The 20475-nt window shown below is 37.9% G+C and overlaps 3 protein-coding genes across 7 annotated transcripts in view; 1 reads left to right on the top strand and 2 right to left on the bottom strand.

Annotated features, from left to right (window-relative positions):
- The window catches only part of LOC149051846 (uncharacterized), a 34449-nt gene extending 28401 nt beyond the window's left edge, over positions 1–6048 (bottom strand). The window contains exons 1-2 of the mRNA XM_089214922.1: positions 5983–6048; positions 5668–5833 (exon numbers count right to left, since the gene is read on the bottom strand). Coding sequence (XP_089071048.1) covers positions 5668–5833; positions 5983–6048 — 232 coding nt within the window. The remainder of the gene's footprint in view (positions 1–5667; positions 5834–5982) is intronic.
- Positions 1–20475, bottom strand: part of LOC149051840 (replication factor C subunit 1-like) — a 362202-nt gene that overhangs the window by 289009 nt on the left and 52718 nt on the right. The gene's annotated exons all lie outside the window — the stretch shown is intronic.
- On the top strand, positions 5096–18665 carry LOC149051845 (uncharacterized). 5 transcript variants are annotated; one of them, XM_089181636.1, is made up of 8 exons: positions 5096–5186; positions 8525–8594; positions 10241–12104; positions 12252–12352; positions 14651–14937; positions 15266–15380; positions 16861–17379; positions 17957–18665. In XM_089181636.1, the coding sequence occupies exons 5-8, from the start codon at positions 14776–14778 to the stop codon at positions 18304–18306; spliced, it is 1146 nt and encodes a 381-aa protein (XP_089037762.1). In that variant the 5' UTR covers positions 5096–5186; positions 8525–8594; positions 10241–12104; positions 12252–12352; positions 14651–14775; the 3' UTR covers positions 18307–18665. The 5 variants fall into 5 exon arrangements, with proteins under 5 accessions (XP_089037762.1, XP_089039127.1, XP_089037343.1 ...); XM_089183001.1 differs by having other exon boundaries at positions 10241–12352; positions 14807–14937; XM_089181217.1 differs by having other exon boundaries at positions 10241–12352.

The raw sequence follows: 20475 nt of genomic DNA, 5'->3' as shown, positions 1-20475 counted from the left end.
TCCCCAGTTTCGTGATCAAAATTACTGTTCTTCTTTAAGAAAGTTATTGCGCTTGTTTTTTTGTTTGTTTGTTTTTTATTCTTTTTATGATTATTACTTGTTTACATGTTTCTCCATGGGGATTAATCAATTCTGTAATTTAAATTCAGCTTTTTCCCTTTTAGTGCAAAACACTCGCAATCCGCAAAACCCCTTTTCTTCTCAGAGCAGGACATGTTACACTCTGCCGTAACTGAATCGATAAGGGTGAATTCACACCGTGAGTTATATTGTAACAATGAAATTTCTCTTCAAGTGATCAACTTGATATATCCCTCGTTCAATATGATACAAATTTGTTTTTGGTCATCTTCCCATTAGCGTTACAATTCTCTCAAATTTTCATTTTCCGCTCTCACCGAGACGACTTCATAAAGTTTCTAAAAATAATAATGGTAAGCTTTTTTCTTGTAAATAACTCCCGCCAATTCTGCACTAATTATTTTTTGCAGTCAAAAGCGTAGGTGTCAAGTGAAATCACCAGAGGGAGATACAAAGCTAAAGAAATCACATCAATAATATATATTCTTTATGTAGATTTTTTTTCCAATTTTCTCGTCTTTCGATTATAATATGCTACATATTTCTTGGTTATGTTTCCTCACCTCAAGAATGCTTGTAATAAATTTAACTCCAATAGAATTCTTTTCCAAGGAAAATACTTGACTTCTCGTTGTATCTAGAGAAAAGCATATTTAAATCGTTTCGCGTCTTGGAAAGAATTAAAGCGAATACCATAAGCATTCTTCTTAAAGAAATATCTGAGGAAGATATTAAAAATTTTTTAAATCTATGTGCTCCATGCATCTTTGTGTACAGAAACCCTCAATGTATCCTACAAGAATTTTATGAATAAACTGTTACTGAACCAGTTGTCTTTAATTTGTGATAGAAATCTGAGGCCTTAGCTCTGTCTCTTTGAGCTCCAGAATTCTTTGCTGAGTTTGGATGCAGTAAGCGAGACCATAAATAATTGTATAACAGTTCGTACAGACAAGTGACGCGCGTGATACTGGAATCAGAAATGCTGCAGCGTCATAGACCCCTCATGGGAAGATAAATAAGCTACTTCAAGGTCTGGTATGTTTATCCACATGTTAGCATTGATATTTAATCTGTCGTTTAGCCTGATCTGACAGATAGGGTTTTTTTTTCGGTCGTCGGTTAAAAATGATTTTTTACCTTGTTACGAAAGAGCTTGAAATTTCCTTTCTATCATTATGTATTTCAAGACATGAAACGTTCGGCATTGATGATCTAAGCAGTATGCAGGATGATCCTTTATGTATCCATTATATGTCATGGCTCATTAACGAGAAATCTATAGTTATATGTGAGAACTTCTGATCGTAAAATCCGATAGTCTAAGATTCGATCCTGCGTTCGTGACGAGTAAACAAGATCAATATTTCTTTCATCCTTTTGTCTCATGTTTCAAATTATTTCTATTTGTATCTATAGTCAATACCCGTTTATCTCATTCACTGCATTAGGTCGCTATTAACTTATTCTGTCCTCACCTTAACTCCTCTGAAATTGTGATTTGCTCCACAAGTGTGTAACAAAACGGTGCTCTTGGTAACACCCGGCAGTATTGAAGAAGCTGAATATGAGCTCATCGAACTCGAAACAGAAAATCGTGTATCATTGTTTATTTCGTGATCGATGATTCTATTTTGGAGCTATGCTGTTCTACTATTTATCGGCCAAGTTGAGACTAGGACTCATACAAGATCTTTTAGGTTTTCATTTTCGTTAATCCCGAGTATAGCACAATGACATAAACATCCTACTTTTTAATTTTTTTTTTTCGCTCATGTGATAATCGTTAAACCTCTGCCTGCTTAGGTTGTGGGGCGCCGGGCTGTTGTGCAGGAGGTCGAGGGTTAAGCCTTACAGAACAGAATTCTGCTCCAATATCAGTATTTACTGTGCCCACATTTTTATCTTCCAACGCACGATGTCAACACTCGAGCATCGTGCCCATTTTGTCCGTCATCGCGCGAAAAGCTATAGCCACTAAAACTGAACTCTGACAGATAAAAAGTTAGAAATGATACTTCTAACCACCTTGTAGATACGTAGTTCGAACATTTGAATACAAAAATTTACTCACCGTCGACGATTACATTGTCAAGTTTTGCGAGGAGGTGGAATGACGTTCCAATTTTTTTTAAATGATGATTAATCAATGATGTGGTTGGTGAGGTTTCGTTTTCATACGTGATCAATAAATCGTATTCATCGTGGTTCTGGGGTTGAATTTTCATTTTTGTTGACACATTTACCCAATGTCTATCTATACGTTATGGTAGGACCCGAGAGCGAGCCGGAAACCTGTGTTCTGATCGGCTACCCGAGAGTGAAAAATGGATTTTCTTTCGATTCCCACCCTGATTTCCCACAAAAGAATAAAAAAAGAAATGCTTGTAGCCTGTATAATTTCGTACCTAAACGGTTTTTTTTGTCACATGAATTAAAGCTTTTCCAACAATTTTGGCTAAAACAGAGGTCACAGATTCGTTCCAAATGAAAACACCGCGGGCACACGGCTAGGCATTGCACGAGGGCTTTACGTGGGCTAGTGGATGTGAAGCCGCGTAAGCAAATAATCTGCAACCCGCGTTTTGAGCGCGAAATCAAATTGGTGAGTTTGTAGTTGAACAGTAATTCTCACTCAAGTAGTTTAAGGCCTGGGTTTTATCTTGGTTCGAGACCCCCAGCAGAGTTTCAAGACTTAAAAAAATGGCGACCGTTACCACATGGACTAGCGACTAAATACAGGAATGGCTCCGTTCTGTGATTGGATGATAAAAATAATAAAATTTAATAAGTTATATCTTAACTCCTTGTTCGTGAGTATTGTTAACCGCGTGTCTCGAAGCGGAACAATGAAATGTCAATGTGAAAACACCGATGTGTCAAACAAGATATGGCTGCTCACATAACGAAGAGAAGGCAGAGTCTATCTCATTCAGCGAGGTCGTTCAGCGATATTCCGGGGACGAAAAAGTCATCCGTTGCCAAGCTCCGCTGACAAAAGACAAAAGTTCAGGCGGACGACTGGGGACTGGAGCCATTCCTGTATTTCACCGTCGACAGGAATGACTCCAACTCATGCGTATATTATTTTTTTTCGTTCTGGCTAAATAATTTATACACTGCGATTAAAAGTGAAAGACCGATTTATTAGGTTTTTCTTATGCTGAAGCCTACAGTGCTTGCAAATGAAGCCCTCTTTTATTTCTACAGGGTCATGTAGTTTCTACGTTTTAAATAACGCAGCAGCTACATGTCACGTTTGGAAAATCACGCAATGTTGCGTGACGCTGCGACCGATATTTTTAATTTCTATCAACTGCACTAGACCTAGAAAAGGAAAAAAACAAACAAACAAAAAATCGTCTTACCAGTCAAACCAGTGGCAGTAGCTCTCGCACTGAATCATTTCGAAGTACCTTGACTGTTTGCAGTGATGGCAAAACCAATCTTCGAACAGTTTTCGGCTATATAACAAGAAAGAGTAAAATGATTTTATAAAACTTGTTCTAATATTAATAAAGGCTGTTCATCACATGACGCTGTATTGGAACGAGTATATCTCGTTTGCTATTGTATCACACTACTTTATCAGACAAGGTATTTATACCACTTAAATTTAAGAAAGAATGAGTAGAACATAAACCACAATTTCTCTAAAGTACACGAGCCATCTTAACCTCATTTGCCAACTGCTTTCCAGGCATCATCTATAAAAATCCTCTTCAATTTTTCAAATTTGAAAATTTTCTGCTAAAACCGTGGCTCTTAAAAAATATTTCTCACTTTGCCTAAAAAATTTTCAAAAGAAATGTTCAAATTTTCATAACTTTGCCTCTTCCTACTCGTAGGTCCAGCCAAACCCATATGGTCATTGGCCCTCGCAATAGCCGCTTACAAAGGCTTATAAATATAGGCGTTTAGTGTTAACTAAAACTCCCTGAAGAAGTTACGACAGTTGGACGAAACGCGTCAGAGAATAAGGAAGTCAATTACTGTTCGCACGAATTGCGGTGATTTCGCCAACGAGTGATTTCGCCAACGAGTGATTTCGCCAACGTCACGTTCGCCAACGTCTTTGGTCGCTTCGCCAACGCGATGAGTCGCTTCGCCAACGTCCTACTGGTCACTTCGCCAACGCCAAATATCTAGTAATAACTTAGTAATAACTTAGTAAAAAGGGTGCTTACTGATGCTTCGGATGTAATGCTGATACTTGGGTCAGAACATTTTAAGTTAATGCTAGTTTCGCTTGGCTGACTTCCAAACAATTTGCATATTTTTGACAGATCCAGAAAAAGCCGGCGTGTGAGCACTAACATCGCGGTAATTTAAAACTGTTGAATAACAAACTCCGATGGCTTCCAAATGTGTTCCAAAAATGTATAACTCAAAATTTTACTTCAAAAATGCGTTACGATGTGAATTAACGAGTTACAATTTTTCAGAGGCAATCAGAGTTTGTTTTCCAGCCTTCAAAACGAGTCAGAAATAAAATATAACAAGTATAATATCAACAACATTTTAATTACAATACGTACTTTTATAAATATTTACAAGTGCAAAATATTTTAGTGGAAAACCTATTTACAAAACCTTCTGATTCACAAAATATTTTCAATGCAAAACTTATTTACAAAACCTCCGTGCATTTATGTGGGCCCACTGTATTTTAAGTTGCGCGTACAAGAGAAGGAAACTAAGTCCGAACAAAATAACGGAAGGAAACTACGTTCGAACGGGGAAATCAAGTCAGCTCAGTCAAGTAAATAACACACAGAAGCAAGAAGTAATGGTAAATTTTTATTTAGAGTAAACTAATACATCGGCGAAGTGACCAGTAGGACGTTGGCGAAGCGACTTTTCGCTTTGGCGAAGCGACCTAAGACGTTGGCGAACGTGACGTTGGCGAAATCACTGGTTGGCGAAATCACCAGATACCCTAGTATTTTATGTCAAGTAATGTAAATTAAGTAAAAACTGTTGTATGAGACTTCTTTTCTAATTTCATGTTCAAAGTGTATTCTTTTCAATCCACAGGGACAAGATAGCTCAACAGCACAGCTATCTTGCAGTCAAACATAATCTTTGACTTGCTTATGATGAAGGTGAGCGATTAGTAACTAAGTGTTAATTACCAGTAACAAATTTGCTCTTAATCCGAAGCTTTCAGTGGTAAAAATGATGGACAACAATCACTTTCAAGCAACTTATTACCTTTTTTAAAATGGCCAGACTAAATCATTTAAGGGAATAAAATTAGGTAAGAATGCGTGATCAAAATACTTTATAAATGTACTGTAATCCTCCAGAATTGTAGCAATTTCAAAGCAACTTTTTTCTCGTGAAGAGTACTTGTTACCTCATCTGATAACTCATAGTCATTAGCATTGGGAAGCCAGTTATTCTACATCAAGAAGATTGCTTCCCATAATTTTATATCAGACTGTAGTTGCTTAGTAGCCTTCAGGACAAGAATTTGTATTTTTGGCAGGTGGTTTTCATACCTGTTGGCACAATATCTAGATTTGGGGTTGCGGTTGAGGTTGTTGCACAATTTTTCAAGCTGTATCCCTTAAGGTGTTTTACCTAGTACAACCTCTGCTGCTTTTGTTGTTTTTGAAGTGTGGGGCTGGTTACTTTCATCTGATCTAGAACAAATCTCATGCTCTGAAAGCTGTGGAAGTTGGTTTTGCCCTAGAGGCTCTTTGCTATTTTCTTGAGGTTGTTGTTCCTTTCCTTTTTCTATGTCACTCTGTAAGTGGTCATGTTAGTATTCAAGTTGTGATTCTTCTCTAAAAAAATGCAATTTTCCTTCACAGTTTGTGTACATGTACATTTTTACATGTTTCATTTCACTGACATTTTATCATTGACTACTATAATAACTTGAATGTAAAATACCTTGTGGTTTGGTACTGAGATCAGTTTCTTCTGGCTGACATTCTTCAGCAGCTGAGGGGCTGTCATCATTGAGATGTAACTTGTTGTAAACTAGTTCCCCACTCTTACTTCTCAGCTGGTGTAGAGGCAGTTCTTCGGTTTCTCAGAATATTGTTTCCAAGCAGTCTCCAAACTGGTTTGAATGGGTTTGACCAAACTAGATCTGAAATGAGATGTGAGGACCCTCTGGGTGATGTGTGGCTTCACTAGAACCATCATGGAACTCTACTGAACCATCATCTTTCCAGTGCCACCAAACCCCTGGTCCTGGAAGCAGGAAATCACCTATTACCTCCAGCTGAGCCTGCCATAATCTTGCCTTCTTCGTTAAAAGGTCCTTACTTACTGTTGTGTTGGCTCTGTCAGGTAACCTCTTTGCCAACTTGGTAATTTTCCGTTCTTAAATGCTGACTGTATTTTCTTCTGCAGTGATATCTTCTCCCAGTATGTGAAGAAATGCATTTGGCACCAAATCTTCAGCATGTTAGCTCGATGTCTTTCTTGTTATGTTAACAATTCTGTCAAAAAACCTTTCAAATAACTCAGCATTGATGGATGAAAGACACACCAGCCTGTAGATGACAGAAGCATGATGCACAGCACTGTGATAGTAGATACCATACAATTTATGAATGGTCATGGTCTCGGGTGGGGTTAGTATGGCCCTCATTGCCAGTACATGTTTAAATGAAAGGTTTGCAAGTCACAGGATCTGCTTTGGGCATCTGGTGTCTTCTTTGGCGTTAAATATTCCCATCATTTCAGCAAGTGTTGTCAGTAAATCCATCACACTGTTGTCTGCTTTTCCAGTTAAGAGAATGGTTAGCTGCAGAAGTGCTTGGCGATACTCTGTGCAGCAAAGGTTGTGTTTTTTAGGGCAATGGAGAGTGTCTCCTTCAATGTCGGAAGTGTGTCCACATCTGTGATGTGATTAGAGAGTTCTTCTAACGCATGCAAAATGTGATATAGGAAGTGGTTCAAGGAATAAGACTTCATACTGATTTAGGTTGATTTCTTCTAAACTAAACTGGCTCTCACCATACAACAGAGCAGGAACTCTGCATGTACCCCAAGCAATTCTGTGAGTTTCTCTTGCAGCTGTTGCTTTGTGCCACTTTCGTCTTCCCCTCTTGCTATGAGTTCTCCTCTCAACTGCTCAATTTTTAGGTTTTTGAAAGTGTAAAGGCCACCTTTTTTTCCATCAGGACCAGTAGGAACAAGGTTTTGTTTTTCTTCCAGTGTCTTGTATTTCTGATGTGACATATACTCAGAGTCAAATGAACTACGCATGTCTCCTATGGCCACCTTTCTGAGTTCCATCTTCAAACTCAACACTTGGATTATCTCCACTCATGAATATCATTGTATCCTCAATTCCAGCATGATCGTGCCATAATGACCAGTGCCAGTTTACTGGTTCTCTCTACCTTTTTCAATTGAGCAAGCAACTTATCAGGCTCTTCACTTGTATTTGCCTCATTTGGGAAGGCAAGTCTTCCTTTAACTTCTTCTTGGCTGAGCTTGCTGTAATCTTCATCTGGTGTGATTCTCATATATTTTTCATTTTTTTCCAAGCATTTCTCTCTTATTTCAAACAAGGAATACTTTCGTGCTGTCAACTTGTAAGGGCACTTCTCAATTTTTCCTTCTGGTGTAATGACAAGCTTGATGCATTCAGTACTTATCTAGTATTTCTTGTCTGATTTGGCTGTTTGGTCGATGAACAGGCATGGAAATCTCCCCACCATCTTGCTTCTTTATTGCCCTTTAAATTCTCGGTCCTGGACACATACACAAGAAATACATGAATAGTTTCCTTTATATTATGTTTTCACAAAACCCTCATGTTTGTTTGTTTTATTGATTTTTTTTTGTTTTCTGTTTTTATCTTGTTGTTGTTGTTGTAGGCATAAAGGTTAGATTACTGCATTGTATGTGAGTACCATGGGAATACACCTGCGGTACATGTACTGTGGATTTTGTAGGTTGTTCATAATTCGTATGTCTTTCTTGAAAGCCACCTGAAAAAGTTACAGCATATGATGGCTTTGATATGTCACAAACTTTTGAGAGCCGAGAAGGCAAAGAGGGACAAGGAGGAGTGGGATAATGGAGTGTTGAGGGGGTAGGAGTGGGGTAATGGAGTGTTGAGGGGGCAGGAGTGGGGTAATGGAGCGTTGAGGGGGTAGGAGTGGGGTAATGGAGTGTTGAGGGGGTAAGAGTGTGGTAATGGAGTGTTGAGGGGGTAGGAGTGGGGTAATGGAGTGTCGAGGGGATAGGAGTGGGGTAATGGAGTGTTGAGGGGGTAGGAGTGGGGTAATGGAGCGTTGAGGGGGTAGGAGTGGGGTAATGGAGTGTTGAGGGGGTAGGAGTGGGGTAATGGAGTGTTGAGGGGGCAATGATAAGTTGTTTCTCTTCCAAAGCAAGGAGAGATCTCAGCTCCTGGTGCTGTTCATTCCTCTTCTCCTGGACAATGTTATTTATGTCATTTTTTTGTTCACAGCAAATTCTGTTAACATCCAGTGACACTGGAATCTGGTCAAGTGTAATGGAGAATCAGTATACGCAGCAAGGTATGAATCCTGGGATAAATGTTATTGAACATAATTGACTGACTGACTGTCAAGTAAATACATGCATGTAAGAGGATTGGCTAAGTAAGTAATGTGTGATTATCAAGAGAAGGCACTTGTAGTTGGTAAATGTTTTGAGGAGGCTTTAACTCTGAAATATCTGAATTTATTGTTTCAGCTAGCCATCTCATCAGTAACTGCAAATTATATTATGGATTAGGAAGACTTTAAACTTGATTATGAATCTGAGTTAGAACTCAGTTTTTTTTCCTTTCAAGTGATTTTTTAAATGTATGGAAGGGTTTACATGTATACCTCAAGTGTCTGTAAGAGTACCAAGTGGCACAGATCTTTATGCACAATATTTAATTTGCTGGTGTTCATGATAGCAAAATACTTACTCTTTTTCTGATCAAATGTATTAGTGTTGACTCCCCAGGACTTTAGGTACTCCTTCAAGACTTGCCCAGCATTGGGTGGTGGAACATTTGCCCCTTTTCTTCTTATTTGATACTCCTTGGCCTTCTCAGACCAGTTCACAGTCTTCCAGTCGTTCACATCCAGCATTAGCTGCTCTAGGTTTCCATCCACAGTACTGGGAACGTGCGACCTCTTCTGTTGCTTGGGGGCATTTTTTGCCCTCCTTTTGGCTTCATCAATGGTTTCAAACATTCTACCATTCTTTGCCTTTTCCTGGCTGCGAAAGATTTTCGTTGAGCCAGGTGAAGGTTGACATCATTATTTTTTCCAGGAATTTTCTACATTTTTTAAAATTTTCTCTTTTCTTTACGGATTTTTTTTTTTTGCCTCAACAGGTGAAACTTTCTTTGTCAACCCAGCCTTGGGAACCATGGACATTCCTTCTCCAAAGGACTTTCCCAGTTGCTCCTTACATGCAGAGTCAAATTCCTTATCTATTACTGACCCTATGTTTTTCACTTCTTTTTTTTGTTGGTTTGAAGATTTTTTTTCCTAGAAGCTCTTTGGCTTGACTTTTTACTTCTGTGGATGCCTCCCTTCTGCTCGCCACACAACCTGTGCTTTTTTTGAAGAGGCTACTCTCTACTGGTGTTGTTAAGAGACAACATTTGCATTCTTCTACTTGGTGCACAGTTTTTTTACCCTGGGCAGTCTTCTCCCAGCTTTCCATAGAATATGCATTTAGATACTGTTCCTTTTCTTTCTGGCGGCGACCACTGTGAAATTTGGCTATCAATGGCCTTATATTTCAGATCAATATCAATATCTGGGCAACTGCCCACCTACCCCTCCCCTAACCCAACAGCAGTCTATTGATAACAAGTGAGGGTTAATGTTGGGGTAGGGGAGGGGTAGGTGGGCATTATGAAACCTTTACACTGTAACATCAGTAAGCATATTCTCCTTACTGTTCTCAATACATTTTTGTTATGTGCTGGCAGGGAGAATTTGTTTAACAATCAAGAGGTTCTTTAGTTTTTTATTATTGCCTTTATTCTCATAACCCTAATGTTTGATTCAGGGATGATATTGAAAGGGGAAATTAGATGTTAGACACTATCAGGAATTAAAGGGTTAAAGGAAGCAGGTTATTAAAAAAATTATAACTTTGATTCAAGCAAGTATTTGAATATGTGAGTAACATTTGATGTTTTCACATGTAACAGGATGATCAAGCTGAAGATGGCCTCAAAAAGGAGTGAACTCCACTGCCACAAATAAGTCACTACTTTTGAAACTTGAGCACTTGGTAAATACACCTTGGTTTGCAATTCTGATGATTACAGTTTGCTGAAGTAATTGAAATGTCAGTCTCCAAGCAGGAACCATCCACATGACCTGTAGAGTCATAAGCCATGAGATAACTTTAGAGAAATGCATTTGTGTCAGTAGAACTATTGTGAGTACAGTACCACCTAGTGACAAAAGCTAATGATTTCCTGTACGTATGAATGTTTGGGAGAAGTTATAGTGGTAACCGATGCTTTTTTGCTAAAATGCATAGGATTTAATGTTTGTAAAGTATATCTCTTAGCTTTTAAACTTTCAAATTTGTATTAATTGTAACTGTTTACCATATTTATTTCTTTGTACCTCAAGCCCTCAAAAGTTGGAGCAAGTTAGTCAATTACCTGATTTTCTGGTTTGGAATTGTGGGATTGATTGATTTATTATTGATTGATTTATAATTTTGCTGTGTAAGTTGCCACATTATAACATGTAATATTATGATTTGAATTGCGTTAAATACCCTCGCCCAAGCTATCATTAATGCATGGTGTTTCTTATCAATACTCATACCCAAACTAAAGATTGATATTAGGAATTGGTCACAAGATATGTAAGTTTTAAATGGTGGGAAACTGGAGAGGAAAAAATCCCTCTTCAATTAGGACTAAAATTAAAGTGAGCTCTGCTATTTTAATTCATGTTTTTACTTTGACCTGCATGAAAGTAAAATTAATTGGCATCCGCATAATGCGCAAAGCAAGAATATAAATGACCTAGCTTGATAAGTTATAAAATTAAAATAAGAAAGTTGTGCAGACCATAATCTTGCCTTTTATCCTTCTCTGGATATTTACTCAAATAGCATAGTCACTATCAGTCTCTTGCACTCTCATTCTCACTCTCCACTGAGCATGTGGAAAGATGATAACCTTGGGAAATTTTTGAAAATGAAGAGAGGAAAGCTTGCCCTCTTACCACAGATAGTTCTTTTGTACGTCATCAGTACATACCTAGTCTTATTTGTACATTAAGTTGATTGTTCTAGGTAGGCTAACCTAATAAATTAGTTGTGAAATTTCTTTGTTTGACTCAATTTTACCTGACAAACCTAAACTGAATAATAGAAACTTGAAATTTATTTCTTCTCCTTTTGAGGTGTACATCAAAATTTTGAAGTCATGGCAGGCTTGAACTACAGGTTTATAAGAAATCTGCATATGTGTATGTGTGTTTTAACATATAAAACCGGTGAAAAGGTTGCTTAACTTTTTTCATTAGTACACATTTCTTTTTCTTTTTCGCTAGATTTAAAAATATCTAGAAAGAGAGTTTATTCGAAATCGTTTCCGAGAATCATGTGCATATGTAGACAGCCTGGTGACGTCAGTTTTCTTTTTACTTAGTTCGAATAATGTTATCTTTCTATTAGGCCTGCTGACACATCCAACGCTTGCTTCTATCAGTTCGACTTCTTCCTTATATTTACTTCATTTTATCAATTTTTTCAAATTTCAAATCAAATTACCATGGATAAAAACAGGCTTTTCTCACGTCACAATCGACATTCCTTTCCTAGCAGCATGAGGGAAGTTTGTCATCATAGACTCAGTTAAACGATCTGCCACGAGTCTCCTACAACTCAGTGGAGGAGCATCTGAAGTACTAATCGGACGGTCGTAGGTCCGACTCCTAATCGTAGCACACCGAGTTCTTTTTTCTTGAGTATGCCTGTGTCATTCCCCGAAGGACATCATCTTTCATTGTTTATTTCCCTGGAAATGTCGTCTTTTTGGCTGGAAGGTGTGAGAAAGCTATCGGAATAATCTTTTGTTGTGCAATGTTCCTTCATTCTGATATTTAGCGATGATAGAAAACAAATACGCATGCATAGCATATTTTTGTTTATATTTTGATAATGTAGTTCCGTTATCTTTAAATACATTGTAGAAACCATGACCAGATTATAGGCCTCGCGCTTGAGCCGCGAATCAAGGCGGAATAAAAAAAAAAACTCGCTCCTGAACCTACAGTACTCAAGTGGAACTCGGGTGAGTAAAAGATGTGGGTTATTCATTAATTATATAACCAAAACTAACGGGACCTGAAGTGTTACTTAGAAGTCTTGGGTGTTTTTACACCACAAGAGAAACACAGATACGGAAAGCATAGTGAAGAAAATTTTCCTATTAATGATGCAGGCGATTTGTCGGCCTGGAAACTTGACGATTCTTTTTGGAAAGGTTGACCAAGTGAGCTGTAATTTGACGGATGAGTGAAAAGGAATGACAAAAGGCCAAAGTTCGCAAAAAGTTACTGTATAGCGAATACGAATAACAATGCAAGGTAAAATGAAATCCGATTTTCTTCGACTGGATAACGTGGAATTCTCGAAAATTGGGAAATTTCCGTCTGTTGGAATACAAATACTAGTGATTTTTTTTGGTTTGCCCAATCGGAAAATATCCAAAACGTGGTAAAAAATGATGAAAAACACAAAGATATTTGAACTTCGCAATTTCTTTTGGCTACTATTAAAGAGAAAGGTGTTGTAGTGGATTAAAGTTTTCATTTAGCTTACTATTTGTCAACAAATTAAACATTCCCATCCATAACGATCCAAACTGGCACAGAGATGACATCCCAACACTTAAATGAGAGCTATGTTGAAATGAATTACTAAAATGGCGTTGGTGTTCAAAACAGAATAATAATAATGATTATAATGATAATTCAAAAGATAAAAACAGATTGATATAAAAAACACTTTCAAATTACATTGCCGAACTTTCATACTGTATTTGATCTGTCGTCAATGCTTTAAAAGTACAAAAAGCAATTCATTATTTATTCAATAGCAAAGCCTATTGCATTTTCGTTCAATCAAGTATGAAAAGAGTAAGCCTCTCACCATGTGATATAGTCTTATACCATTCTCAAATTACCACAAAACGTTCCTTAGCTTAGCAATTTGCACAATATTTTAAAGATCTCACGAACGTGCTAAACAACCCTGGCAGTTCTTGTCATCATTGACAAAGAAACGTCAGGTAAATTTTAATGACTTCAAGTACCAACTGAAAGGCGAGCTTTTCCAGGTACCAGTGATGCAAATTTTGATAATCATTAATAATTGAATTTTGATATTAACTTATAAGCCAGGCGTAGGCAGCAAAGTGTAGATGAGGTGCTATTCCATGCTTGAAATGAATCTCAGGTCATTTCCAGTAAATTGCTGCGCTTTTACTTTCATTTTTTTGGGAATTTGGTTTACTCGTAAAACGAATGCAAGCCAAGGTAAGAAAATTGTATGATAAATACCAATTTTCTTTCGTAAGTCCTGGTAAAAGTTGCCGTGAAAGAACTCGTTTGACTTGAAAGTGTATATTGCATTGTTGATGCATTCATTGTAATAAAGATTGATTAGTTGTTCTGATATTACGACGTGGAAAAGAAATGAAACTTGGAAAAACAATTACGCGTGAGACTTTGAAAAAAGGCAATGCCTAAAGAGAAGCATTATCATAATTTCAAATGAAAACGAAAAAATGAGGTTAGCATTTCGCTTGGAAATTGTCGACCGTCTCGGGTAGTTTTTCACTGTAAATGGTTAATGTATTTGCTGTGGAAGGATGTGTCTCCTGTCCACCGTGCCTCCACTGGTCTATCGTGTTTAAGATTAACACCCTTTTTATTATTTAAAGCACATATGAGAAGCGCACATAATGCTCAGGGTTCCACGTCTTTTAACAAATGCTATCAGATTTATATAACGCAAAAATATTAAACCAAAAAAAGAAAAAAAAACATAGAAATTACACCCGCCAAAGTTGCAACTCTACTTTGGTTAAAATTCATTTATGATGTTTGGGCGACATGGAAACAAACTGGTCCTTAATCATCTCCAAGCTTAAGTCTTAGCTTAATTTATTCAATACTCGACCGTGAGGCGTCCGACAAGTCTCTTTATAGATTTATTGATATACTTTGTTCCATGCAAGACCGAAGCTACTGAAGCTAACCTATCGCGGCCAATGCACGCAACCCAACCCGCCACATAAGTAGTTCATCAGGGACCCTAAGGAAACTGCGACAGCGGCAGCAACGAGGATGTGGCAAAGCATTACACTTAGTTATACAAACATTACTTGCAAATGTAATAATGCTTATGCTGTTGACAGTACTTTCAATACTTTAATACAATACTACTCGCAGCATCAATATTCAAGATTAAAGTAGCAAGGAAACTAAGAGATTTTTAGGGCAATAACATATCTTTTTCTTACCTCGCATGATCATGCAGGTTTTCTTAGAGAATCCTTAAGATTTTGCTTTCAATTTATTATCAGGTATTTGTCGACGTTTGAAGTTTACTACAACAGTTGATGGATATGCTCTTAAAGGTCATGTGATCAAGAATATCTCCGTCAAAGCTGCTATTCATCTGCACAGTCATTGTAAAAACCTATGTATAATGGAGGATACCTGTGTATCTATCAATATAGGTCTCTTAAAAGGCAGATTTCTTTGCCAGCTGAGTAACTCTGACCACATAAAACATCCAGGAGATCTTGAGAACGAGGAAGGATTCACGTATAGAGGCAGAGAGGGGAGCAACCCGCTCAATAACACAATGGTAAGCAAATTTATACCAAATTCAGACGATCAGATCTGCTAGTGGTCGATGCCAGGATCTGTCCGCCTACAGGAGCAGAAATGACGTCACGTTGCTGTGATCTGTCAGAGTACAGTCGCACAACTGACGTCACGTTTCTTTGCGCCGTTAATGCGCAAAGAAATTATTTTAAAAGCCATGCAGTTTGAAGTCAGTTCTTCATTTTCCTTGCTGGTGAACTGATATCAAAAAACAAAAAACTATCAAAATCTAATAGAACAACCTAAATCAAAAAGAAAATACGTTTATGATTAAAGTTGACTAAGCTATAGTTTTGGTTTGGTTTCAGAGCGCGTGCCACACCAGCCCGTGTCTAAATGGAGGCACATGCCAACCTGGAATAACGGTTATGGACTATACATGTGTCTGTCAATCAGGCTTTACGGGAAAAGGATGTGAAAAAGGTGAAAAGTTACGTCGGTTCTAATAAGTAGCAAAAGTAGTTCGCACGCCTCCGGATCCCCACCCCCTCCCCCAGCACCCATTTGTCGGTGGCCGACAACCCTACGATCAACAAAAATCATGTAATTCATCTGAAAAAAAGAAACTTGGAAGCCCCCTTCTCCCTCCAAACAATATTGCCTGGAATCGGTGAGCAGTTTGTTAACATCAGTGAAATGGGGGGAAGGAGAGAGAAATGAAATTTACAGAAAAAATTCAAAAAGTAACAGAGCGTACCATTTATTGTAGTTAAATATTGCTGACATTGTGTATTTTTTAATTGACGCATCGCGACGACTTACAATCAATTCTCTTGAAATAATTATTAACTTTAATTAGTCGGTTGTTATTGATGGAAGCTAGGCCGTTGTAACATTTAGCAATGAATACGAGAAAATTACGCGCTTAAGATTGGCTAAAAACGAGTACATTCTCATTTAACACGAGGGCAAATCATAAGTAGCGTCCTCTATATATCTTGCTTTTTTCTGATGCTTTTTTCATGTACTTCATTACCAAGTAATAACATGATTTCTCTTGCAATTTGGTGTGCTACGCACTTGTAAATTTTTCAATCAAATTTTTTTTTTATACCCGCCCTAAGGGCTCGTGCACATCTGTTGTCATTGAAAATTTTTATTCCTGTTTATCAACACCAAAATGCAATCGAAATCATTTTACTACCTATACGTATAAAAAGGTCAAAATCTGTTTTTTTTCTTTGCTTATAACATCAGTAGCTTACTGTAAGGATAAAGTTTAGATCATAAAAAGGGAGTATCGTTTCTTTTCAATATATTCTTAAAATACCAAAACTACTTCGCTAGCAAAGTAGTCAATTTGCTTAGTATTAGAGTGGCTTTTCCTTTTTCATAAAAATCTTGTCAATGGTTTTTGTGATGTGTTATGACGATAGAAACCAAAAGGCTGTTTTTATTTTCTGGCTTGAAAGCTCCGTTTCCTTCCTGGTCTTGTCCCAATCTCACCCCCTCAAGTTTTAACACAGTGAGAGAGGTCTTAGTAAAATGTAACCCTTGGTAACTGACATCTAGGTTTCCTCACTCAAGATTGGTTTTGTATAGGTAATAACATGATTTGGAATGCAATTTAGTGTTAATAAGCACGAGTAATTTTTTCGAAAGACAACAAAATTGCACGAGCGCGTAGGGCAAATGCAGTTTGTTGTCTTTGAAAAATTCCAAAGCGCTTAGTACACCAAACTGCAAGAGAAATCATATCATTACTTGTTAATAATGTATGCGACAAAACATCGCAGAAAATCGAGATAGACGAAATGTTTGCAATTTATACTCGTGTTACAGCTTTGCACTCGAGTTTCAACTTTGCACTCGCGTTACATGAGAATGCATTCGTTTCTAGCCAATAAGAAGCACGTAATTTTTTTCATGTACATTATTGGATCAGTTATTCTGCATATTTCAGGGTTCAACGCCGTATTTACAAACCTGGACAGAACAGGACGCACTGGTCCCAAATCACTTGACAATCATTACGCAGGTCAGGATCACGATGGACAAGTTTCTTTGTCGAGAGGTATTCAACTCTGGACTGTGCCTTATTCTGGTCACTACAGAATAGAAGTAATTGGAGCCGCAGGTGGTTACAATGAGCAGCACGACGGCATATACGCCGAGTATCGAGGAAGAGGTGCAAGAATAAGCGGGACTTTTGTATTGATTAATGGAGAAATCATTCAAATTCTCGTTGGCCATGAGGGGGGCAAGAGTGAACGCACAAGTAGTGGAGGGGGTGGATCTTTTGTAGTCAAAGAAACAAACAACTGCTTGGTAATTGCTGGAGGAGGTGGTGGTGTAATCGACCCGCAATCAAGACATGCAGGATGTGATGCCAGTGCAAACACAACGGGGAATCCTGGCTATAGATCATGGTCGGGGGGGAGCAATGGACATGGTTCCCAGACGGTTGATGATTGTAAAGCAGGTCAGGGTCTATATTATAAATAAAACGTGACGATAAGTAATGGGAATGGAACTGAGTGTAGTCCAATTCGGTCTGTAATCATACGAGTGATAACAAAGTCGGACGACTGGCAGCGGGAATCTGTTTTGTTTATCGGGATTTATTAATCAAAAATTACAATTACCGAGAAAAGAAGAATGGCCAAGTTATGAAAGACAAAGAACATTTGTCTGTACACTGATTCTATGGTTATTGAGTCCAAGGTTGTTATTGGTTGATTTTAACTACAACTTTGAGCGTGATTGGCCTATTGAACTGTCCAATAATAACAACTTGGCAAGTGAATTAGTGGAAAGTAGGAAATTATCAAACCAATCACAATCGAGGAAATTGTTATCTTAATGATAACAAGGGGAAGACTTCGATTAAAAAATATGTAGTTATAATTATCGTTAGAATTTTATTCGAGGATGGTTCCAACTGAACAGTTCACTTTAGCTGTTGTTATTCTGAAACCGTGATTATTTACACCAAATTGAATCCGAACTTATTTGACTATCTATACGTATATGACTGATATTTATTATTTGATGTTCAGGTGGCGGTGGCGGAGGTTTTTACTCAGATGGAAGGAGTGGACTGGAATATGGAGGAGTATTAGGAAATGGCAGCGAAGGTGGTAAGGCTTTTCTCAACGGAGGGAAAGGGGGCAGGGCCGCAATGCCTATTATGTTTGGTGGCTTTGGTGGCGGTGGTGGAGGTACACACTATAAAGGGGGTGCAGGCGGTGGAGGGGGGTACTCTGGAGGAAGCAGTGGGGCTGGTGTAAGCGATTCCTGTGGGGGTGGAGGTGGATCGTTTAACTCGGGAAGAGATCAGCAGAATGAATGTTGTTACAACTCAGATGGGCATGGTCAGGTGACCGTAACATTGCTGAAAGGAAACTAGCAGTTTACCGCATTAGGGCAACGGAACGTGCAAGATATGCTACGGTATTACGCTTAAGAACAGGCAAAAAATTCGGACAGTTTCTGTTTTCCCTCGCCCTATACGGGGATTGGAAAATATTCACGCGTATTATACGTGAAACCATCGAATAAGTTATAATTATTGCTCACTAAAGTAGAGAACGTAGAGAAGAACCATTAATGGCGATTTATTTCGATGAAATGGGGCTAAGGCCTTGGGAAGACCGCACATACCGTTGATTTGAATTAAAAAAAGAGAGATAATTCAAAGTTGTAATGGTGTGTGTTGAGATTTGATATGTTTGATCACATGTTTGATTAAAAACTTCCTCTACTCGTGCCCTACGGCTGCTGCCCTTTTTAGTAACATGCGAAGGTAAACTTTAACCCCGGAACGTGTAATCCTAATGCCTTATTTGTAAAAAAAAAAAAAAAAAAAAATCGCCCCTTTGGGGCCGAGGGCCTGTCAGGGAGGCAACGCCAATGAAGACATCGATTGAAAAAAAAGAATTTACATCTTCATTTATAAGTTTGCAAATGGCTGGATGTGTTTACCGTCTCTTAAGGCACACACCTCAATTCAGTAAAACGTGTGGGAGCAGCCATGAGTTAAACATGGAAAAATGAATCATTTAATGTCGGGGTTAAAGTTCTCAGACCACGCAAGTTTTTGATGATTTCACGTTGTTGTTTTACACAGGACGGCTAAGAAATATATAAAGCTTTGAAAGACACGTGCGGAGCAATTTTTCTGCCCATTAGACATTTTGTTTTGTCACATTCTTGTTGCCGTCCCACTCGTGGTTTGACTTAGTCCCTTTTATTATGACTAGGAGTCAATCATTTTCCGTTCGGCCCTAGCGAGCTCAGTCAGTAATTAAATAAATTATCCTTTTTTAGATGTTATCGAAAAATGCCACAATTATTGGCTATTAAACTTGACGACCAGTTCTGTCGATGATGTTTTTGCTGTTGTCGCGTAATTTATGGTTGATGAATATACCTTAAAAGACGTTTTGTGTGTAACATTGCAAAGCATTTTTACAAGCTGTGCCGCATGTTTCCAACCCTCTCATAGAGAATCGTTGAGGTTCACTGCTCGCATAAAACCGCGGTTTGCGTTAGACCTGGTCTAAATAAGTGGCCTTTAGTGTTCAAATTGGGGAATGAGAATGCTCCTTTTGGTTTTCTCACTAGAATCTGTGTTCCAGCAACCCCTATGCCCGCGGTGCAACATGTTTCAATGGATTCATAGACAAGAGACACATTTGCCTGTGTACACCTAAAGCCAGAGGTGAAAACTGCGAGAATTGTTAACAACATTGTAACAATAATCTTGAGTTGAGGTTTGGAAGAGTGATCATTTTACGATGAAATCCATGACCCCTCTCTTTTTTCGCCCGCTGATTGATGATTCAAATTTTTTTACATTTTCATTTTTTCATAACTAAATGGTACAAAGTTGAATAAGGGTTAGGTCCTAAAGAATATCATATTCTCTTGGTTAGGGTTGACTACGAAGATTCATGATACTTTTAGGATTCATAACTAATGATTCCGCCTCAATTGTCGAGTTTTAGGACCGAGTAACAAGCAATTGAAGCACTTGTATATGTGGCTAATCACCTCTCCCTATTTCACGGGTATCTTTTCACAGAAACAAAGAAACAGAATAAAATTTAAAAGCCAAGTTCGAATTTATTTGCTAGTTTTCTACTTTGTTGTTTTTGTTCTTGCTTCTTCCTGTGACAACGTTTTTGCAATTAGGTATATATCTCTGTCTACATTGTGACAACTCTATTAATCGAAAAAATAAAGTTTTGAAATTACTCCTGATATCATGACAAAATAACTTATAAAATTCCGCCTACAAACTGTTGGATTCCAATGTTTTTCCGGCCACTTTCACCATCTAAAGGGCTTTATTATACAGGATCTTTTATCATCTTAAAAATTACCCATAGATATCTTTAATCAGACTGTTTTCTGTAATTTAGGAATTATTCTCCTGTGGACTTAGATTCCTTATTATTCATCTTATTATCTTGCATGAAGATTTTCCTTTTCTGATTGTTTTTCAAATTCAATTTTCATGTCACAACATCCATAAAAGACATATATAAAATCTATAACCACTGAGACAGGTGCA

This window comes from Pocillopora damicornis, chromosome 1, assembly GCF_964200805.1.
Source record: "Pocillopora damicornis chromosome 1, jaPocDami1.2, whole genome shotgun sequence".
In the NCBI taxonomy this organism is placed as follows: Eukaryota; Metazoa; Cnidaria; class Anthozoa; order Scleractinia; family Pocilloporidae; genus Pocillopora; species Pocillopora damicornis.
The sequence above is the reverse complement of the archived record's forward strand: the minus strand, read 5'-3'. Positions and strand labels throughout refer to the sequence as shown.

What these genes read in the sequence shown, in the direction of transcription:
- LOC149051845 (XM_089181636.1), top strand. Translation starts at nt 14,776, where the DNA reads ATGGAGGATACCTGTGTATCTATCAATATAGGTCTCTTAAAAGGCAGA. An exon ending in GGGAAAAGGATGTGAAAAAG is followed by an intron (nt 15,381 to 16,860) that starts GTGAAAAGTTAC and finishes TGCATATTTCAG; the next exon opens with GGTTCAACGCCGTATTTACA. An exon ending in GGTTGATGATTGTAAAGCAG is followed by an intron (nt 17,380 to 17,956) that starts GTCAGGGTCTAT and finishes TTTGATGTTCAG; the next exon opens with GTGGCGGTGGCGGAGGTTTT.